The sequence below is a fragment of the Lycium ferocissimum genome, chromosome 9 (genome assembly GCF_029784015.1).
Source record: "Lycium ferocissimum isolate CSIRO_LF1 chromosome 9, AGI_CSIRO_Lferr_CH_V1, whole genome shotgun sequence".
In the NCBI taxonomy this organism is placed as follows: Eukaryota; Viridiplantae; Streptophyta; class Magnoliopsida; order Solanales; family Solanaceae; genus Lycium; species Lycium ferocissimum.
Genome location: NC_081350.1, coordinates 27,359,848 through 27,366,901, shown reverse-complemented (window position 1 = coordinate 27,366,901; position 7,054 = coordinate 27,359,848). Strand labels below are relative to the sequence as shown.

Genomic DNA, 7,054 nt, shown 5'->3' with positions numbered 1-7,054 from the left:
ATATTAGTTACAAATATATGATTATTAATCAATATATTTTCAAGAAACAATGTGTTATTAAATAACTAATTTAATATCATTTATAAAGGCAATATTTTTTAAATATTAATTTTAAATTTTTTATAATTAAATTTTATTTTTAAATTCTCTTATATGGTATGTAACCAACTTGACATTATGTAATTACGTTGAATAAACTGATGTAATTACTAGGTTGTGTAATTACTACTCCTAGTAATTACACAATTCCAATTACCAGGTGGCTTTCCAAACAGGCCCTTAAAACCTCTCCATTTTAAGTAAATGGATGTACTAGAGGTAATGTAATGAATAGTTAGCACTATATTATTACTATCATTTGGTCTCTCATTATGTTTGTTCTGATGATAGATTTCAATGTAAAGTTTGAAAATCTCCATTAAAGTAATGGAAGTATATATACTATGGAAATGTTAATGAAACTCATTTAATTTGTCTTGTAGATAAGTACTAGTGCTATCTTATTACTATCACTTTGTCTCTACATTTTCTTGATTCATTCTACTTAAATCTCACTTTCACTTTATATATTTTTTCCCTTCTTCAGCTTTTTTCTCTCTGCTCTTCCTTCCATGCTTGTCCAAACCCTAGATCTGTCCCCCTCTTAGGTAACCTCAACAACCTTTGGTCTCTATAACTCACACAAACACACACACACACACATTACACAACACAAAAACACATTTTTCTTTGTCTTAAAAATGAGCCAACTGTATGTCTTCTTTGATAGTATAATGAGATGTTTTTGAAGTAGGCTGAATCTTGGTACTCAAAACTAGCTGTTTTTGACCCTTTTGCATTTGATGGAGTTCTTTGCTAATTTTATGTTTCACAAACAAAAATAGCTGACTTTCCCATGAACCCATTTTAATGAAGTTAAAGTTTGAAACTTTTTTGTTTTCTTGAGGATTATGTTTTTCTTACCCTTTTTGCATTTGATGAAGTTCTATACTTAAACACACACACACACACACACACAATACACAACACAAAAACACATTTTTCTCTCTCTTTGTATATATATGTTTGTATATTAACTGCTGTTGTGTTGATTTCTAGGTGCAGCTTTTTAGGTGAAGTGTAAAAAGGGAAAGTGGGGGTGGGTAAAATTTGGTTAAAAAGATTTTCTTGGAGATGAGTGGCACCTCTACATCAGTGGTGGGGGGTGGGGGAGGGGGTGAGGGGGGTATGGGGTATGGTTACAGGCCACCATTCACAGCTGTGCAATGGCAAGAACTGGAGCATCAAGCAATGATATATAAGTACTTGGTGGCAGGTTTACCTGTGCCACCTGACCTTGTTGTTCCTATTCGTAGAAGCTTTGAAGCCATCTCAGCTAGGTTCTTTCATCATCCAAGCTGTATGTATTCTTCTTGCTTTTCTTCCTTATTTTGTCTATCTATTACTTGAAAAATGAAAATCTTGCTCTTTTCATTTGTAGTGTCTTTTTTGATGTTAGCTTTTATAGGGAAGCATTTTGTGATCTGTTGAAAAGAATGGAAGATTTACCTCACTTTGATGGTATAAATGAAGCATGCAGATCCGAAAAAAGGGATCTTTTTTTTTTTTTTTTTTTTTTTTTTGGCATTCTTGAAAATTTTCCGTCCTGTTATGGATGTGCACTTACTACCATTTCCTGTTCTTTGCTTGGGGTCGGAGTAATGGATTTGCTTTTTTGGATTTAGGGTGTGTTTGGTATGGAGGAAAACATTTTCCGTCGTACCAAAGTCCAAACATACCCTTAATCTGTACAACTGTAATGGAAAATGTTTTCCTCCATACCAAAGTCCAAACACACCCTTAATCTGTACAGCTGTAATGGTTTGGTTCTAGTAGAGACTTTTTTTAAAATTTTTTAATCTGTTTATCCATTTTTCTGTTGTTGTTTATCCATTTTGAGTGGCAAGATTGCTAATCTAGTCTATCTAGGGTTGGCATGTAGTGTGTTATAGACTGTCTTTCTTTGTGTCAATGTAGTAGCAACACACTTCTTGTTGCCTTTTAGAGGCTCGTCTGGTGAATATTTAAGTCGTATACTACTAACGTGAACAAAGGCAGATCCAAAATTCTGATTTGATGGGGTTAACCTTTAAAATCCTTAGCAATGAACTCAATTGGGTTCAAAATGTAACCTTTAATCGATTTTTTTTTTTGTTTTACACATAAATATCTATATTACGTGGCAAAAATAGTCTAAAAATGTGCTTACATTCGATGCCTGTGTTCGTATAAGTGCTCCAGCTGTGGCAACTCTGTATTTTGGTATGCCCCCTTTTCATTGATTTCTGATTGCTATGTGGCTGGTAAGATCTTCATATATATCTTCTTTTCCCCTAAAAGGACTTCTTTCAGGGTGGTGGGTCCGGCTATACTGCATTAGCTCAGTTTGCAGCTTAATGGTTTGTATCTTTCATGTGCAGTGGGCTATTGTTCCTATTATGGGAAGAAGTTTGACCCTGAGCCAGGAAGGTGTAGAAGGACTGATGGAAAGAAGTGGAGATGCTCGAAAGATGCATATCCTGACTCCAAATATTGCGAGCGGCACATGCATCGAGGCCGCAACCGTTCAAGAAAGCCTGTGGAATCTCAATCTACTTCCCAGTCCTTGTCGACTAGTATGTCACAAATTACCACTGGGAACAGCACTACAAGAGGAAGTTGCCAAAATAGCAGCAGCGGAAGCTTACAAAACATGCCTTTATATTCTGTTGCCAATTCAGGAGCACTGAATTATGGAAGCACAGCAACGAAGTTGCAGATGGAGCCCGTCTCCTATGGAATAGATAACAAGGACTATAGGTACCTCGGTTTTGTCATCCGTAATTCTTCTTTTGCTCAGATACACTTGTCTTGATGTTCTTGTGTCACTTCGACTTCTTTGTGGCCTAAATGTGTTTTCCAGTAATGGTATGTCAGCTTTGTTTCTTTGATTACCGCAGCTGTCACCTGTATTAGTCCAAAATGTTGCTTCAACCCTTGATCTCATACTGTGTCATGTGGTTTAACACACTGCTCATTTCAAAAAATGATTCTGTTTCTTTTTTCCCTTCTTTTGGCTGATAAAGGCTAGATATGTGAACTTAAAACCACATTGGGAGGATGCTATATAGGACTTGGGGGACTATCATCATGACATTAATGTTTCCCTACGACCCATTTTTGTAGCCCGTGCTCCTTCAGTTCATCTTTCCACTTCTGCTAATTTAAGACATACCAGCTTTGTAGAATTTAGATGGCCTGATAGTTTATTATTGATCCACCTCCAAATGCTATTTCTTCCCTCTTGAGCTGTTTATCTATCAAGGTCCTGACCTGAAATAGGTGCAGAAAGATTTATTTTCTTATGCAGCTAGTCATACCATTAGCAAGACTATAGAATGTGAGGGTGAGAACTACAAATATTTATTGTGTCTCAAGTTTTCCTCTTAAACCCAGTGGGCCTTCAGGATTGTCAATTTTCAGGTCACAGTTGTGTTTCGATCCTGGATATATGGTGAGATCCTGGCTGTGTAATGATATCCGAGTTGCATGTGTGACACAGACAGAACTTCGTGTAACATGAAAAAGCATGTGGTTGCTGGTGTTGGTTGCAGAGTTTTGTTCTTGAATGTGCTTTTCTTACTACTAGATGGAAATTGCTAGTTGTCTTCTAAATGAACTTGGGACTTCGATGTTACGCTTACCCAGACAGAGAGGGAGAGGAGAGGGGAAGAGAGAGAGAGAGAGAGAGAGTTGTGAAACCTAGTCACATGAATCTTTCATCAATTTACAGGTCAAGTTTGAAATAGTTTTAGGGAATCGGAATATATTTGTGTTTAGTACTTTCAAGGAGGAGCCACATCAATATTGCATGCAAGAGACGAAAGGCTTCTCCTCTTTGGAATCCCATTGTTATGTTAAAACAAGAAGGATAAAGTATTTTCAGTTACTTATCAAGTCATAAACTAGATCCCACTATTCATATAGAGTGTGTTTATTCGTATGCCACATTTTTTATCGGTATTAGCATGACCCATGCTTGCAGAGCAAAGTGATGAACGTGGGAAATGTTCTGTACTACCACAATCATCTTGTTTTTTCTGACTGGAATAATCTCCAATTGTCTGAAGAATGTCAACATAGTGTTAAATGGTGATACCTTCACCATTTCGCCTTGTAGACTTTGGCTAATGTCATATGGTTCTGAAGGATGCATAATCCCTGCTTACTTTGCACCTGCTCCCTTTGTCTTTTTTTGTTTTCTTGATTCCTTTTTGTTTCGAAGTTGCATTCCCTTTCATTTCTTTTGTTGAGTTTTTCTTCTTCTTCTTCTTCTTTTTTTTTTTTTTTTTTTTTGGCCGCGGGGGGGGGGATGGGTGGGTAAGGAGGTACTGTTGATCCTTTCCCTATAAGGGAGTTAACAACAATCTTGGGAATTTGAACAAGTTCTTTTCTCTTAGGCCCTTATTCTGATAAAATATATGCATAGTGTTGTGGTACTTTGCCTTGTTGCTTCTTGTAGTACTGTTCTTGACTGCTGCTGAAAGTAACATGTCTAATATGCTGTCAGTTTGTACTGCCTTCGGAGAAATAAGTGTTGTAACATCCAGTTTCATTAATGTCAAAATGTACCACAGGTATCTCCATGGAATTGCTCCTGATGATGAGCATAATTTATCTTCAGAAGCTTCTGCAACTGTCAGAAGTTTAGGGATGGGGACCAACACAGAGAGCACATGGGTATTGCCTTCTCAAGTTTCTTCAAGCCCCATGGCGAGACCAAAAAATGATTCTCAGTTGCTGGGTAGCTCAACAGAAATGCATCTACCTAATCTACTTGAGCCTATGATTGATGCAACAATTTCAAAGCGACGACACCAGCATTGCTTCTTTGGCAGTGACATTGATTCACCTGGAACAGTAAAGGAGGAGCAGCAGCATTCGATGCGCCCTTTCTTTAGCGAATGGCCCACTGCTAAAGAATCGTGGTCCAACCTTGACGATGAGGGATCCAACAAAAACAATTTCTCCACTACACAGCTCTCCATATCCACATCTGACTACTCTTCAAGGAGCGCTTGCTCCCCAAATGGTGAAAACTAATATCCTCAGGAAAAATAGCTTATTCCATTTTAGTAGTCTAGTCTTTTACAGCAAGCTTATTGATATCTTTTGGTTTTCCTTCTTGCATGCACAGATGCTTGAGGGAGCTGCTGCTGTAAAAACTCCAAGCAGTTTGGTGCGCTATGCAGAGGAATAGACATGCTAGTGCTAACTGGATATCTGCTTGTATGAGCTATATGTAATCTTTATGTTGCTGGAACATTGAGTTGTTCCATGTCTTTGTGGTTGATTTTCTAATGTCAACAATGTTTTAAGAAGATAAAAACGAGTTGTCTTCAAATGCTGCTCATGTTTATTGTCGAAAATAAATGTTTTTTTAACAGCATTCTGCTGGGCTGAGATGATTACTCTGTAAGTTTCCAGTTTGAAGACTGACACAATATTTGGTTGCAGATCATGTGATTTAAGTTTGCAGAATTGATCTCTTTAGGAGCATTGTGCAATTTATATCCGTATTCTCAAGGAAATTTTATATCAGTCTCCATTTTGGTTGATTTATTTTCCGTCTAGAAAGGCTTATTTATTTTAATTACAAAATTCACTGTATTTAAAAACTCAGCTTGATATATAATAATACTAGTACAATATATAAATGTATTTAACTTGTTTTATGGAAGTTAAGCTATCTTCTTAACCAGGTCAATCAATTTGGAAAGAGATCTTGACTTTACAAAATTAGTATTATCAGCTTTATGTCTTTATTTACGGAGTTTGAAATTGTCAAGATATACCAACTAAATAATAATTGTGCATTTTCAAACTCTACATATAAGTCGATTTGACTTTGTAAAAAGAATAAAATTATGAGAACATTCGTAAGTTTGGACTGTTTGCACTTTGGTAAGTTCCGATTTAAGTACATTTAATCATTATTAATTGATAGAACCTATGGGTTCAAACTTTGCTAGTTCACAATCTGAGGGTTTACTAAAACGGTCAAGGATCGTGTCTCAAAACCTTTTCCACAGATAATGATAGAAAGTAAATAAGAGCGAAGTAATTTTCGTAACCTTCCTTTGTTCGAGATTAAAAATCGCATCTACCCCAAGGGATTTCAACTTCACGAAAAGCAACTTCGAAACCTATCGTTAACATTGCGGTAATTAAACCTTAATCCCTAACCCTTACAATACACCCGTAAAGCACCTTTATAATAACTCTATTGCAAAAGCTCCAAGTCTTCACTAACTCTAGCCAACGACTTAACTGATACTTAGCTAACTCTAGCCAAGAAAACAAAGTTACAAAGATTGGAATCTGTCCTACTATGATGCTTCTTGATAAGCAGTATAAGAACACAAATTAAGAACATGAAACAAGACTCAACTATCCTGACTCAACTATCCTAAGGACTTCAGATGTCTTCAAAGGGTAGCCCCGTCTACGATTGTGGAGATCTTGTGCTTGTGGACACCCCTGAAAGGTAGTCGCTACACTTGGCAAATATAGTTTCTTAGATTTGCAAGTGTTAGGTCAAATAATCCCAACATGTTGTATATATGAGACCAAACGAGAGCACGCGTGAGAAGCTTGTCTACGGATGGCGACTTTTCAAGGGCTTTTAGTTTCTAGCACACATATAGATGTCTTCCTTCTGGTCCTACTGAAAAACGTCTGGTTCTTCCTATTATAAAAGGCTCCCATAGGAACTGACGTAGGACCTGGTCATGAGGTTTGATTGTTAAATCATCAAAACCATGAAATGTTATAACTCATCAATTTTCCCCTTTTCACGATGACAAACTTGTAAGTGATATTCCCGAGGACGGGTTTCTTGCAGGCAAGCTTAGGTAAGATAGACTATGCAACCTTTTTATTTGTTTCTTTGAGACTAACAAATGTGTAATATTCCTTATTTCGTATCAGGAACTTCCCACTAAGGACATGTCACCGACATCGATGGCACCATTCC

At 36.9% G+C, this 7,054-nt stretch overlaps 1 protein-coding gene across 1 annotated transcript; it reads left to right on the top strand.

Annotated features, from left to right (window-relative positions):
• Positions 1-1,158: 1,158 nt before the first annotated feature.
• On the top strand, positions 1,159-5,559 carry LOC132030084 (growth-regulating factor 4-like). The gene is made up of 4 exons (XM_059419559.1): positions 1,159-1,399; positions 2,460-2,838; positions 4,656-5,110; positions 5,216-5,559. Exons 1-4 carry the CDS (start codon positions 1,174-1,176, stop codon positions 5,221-5,223), a joined length of 1,068 nt encoding a protein of 355 aa, XP_059275542.1. The 5' UTR covers positions 1,159-1,173; the 3' UTR covers positions 5,224-5,559.
• Positions 5,560-7,054: the final 1,495 nt, after the last annotated feature.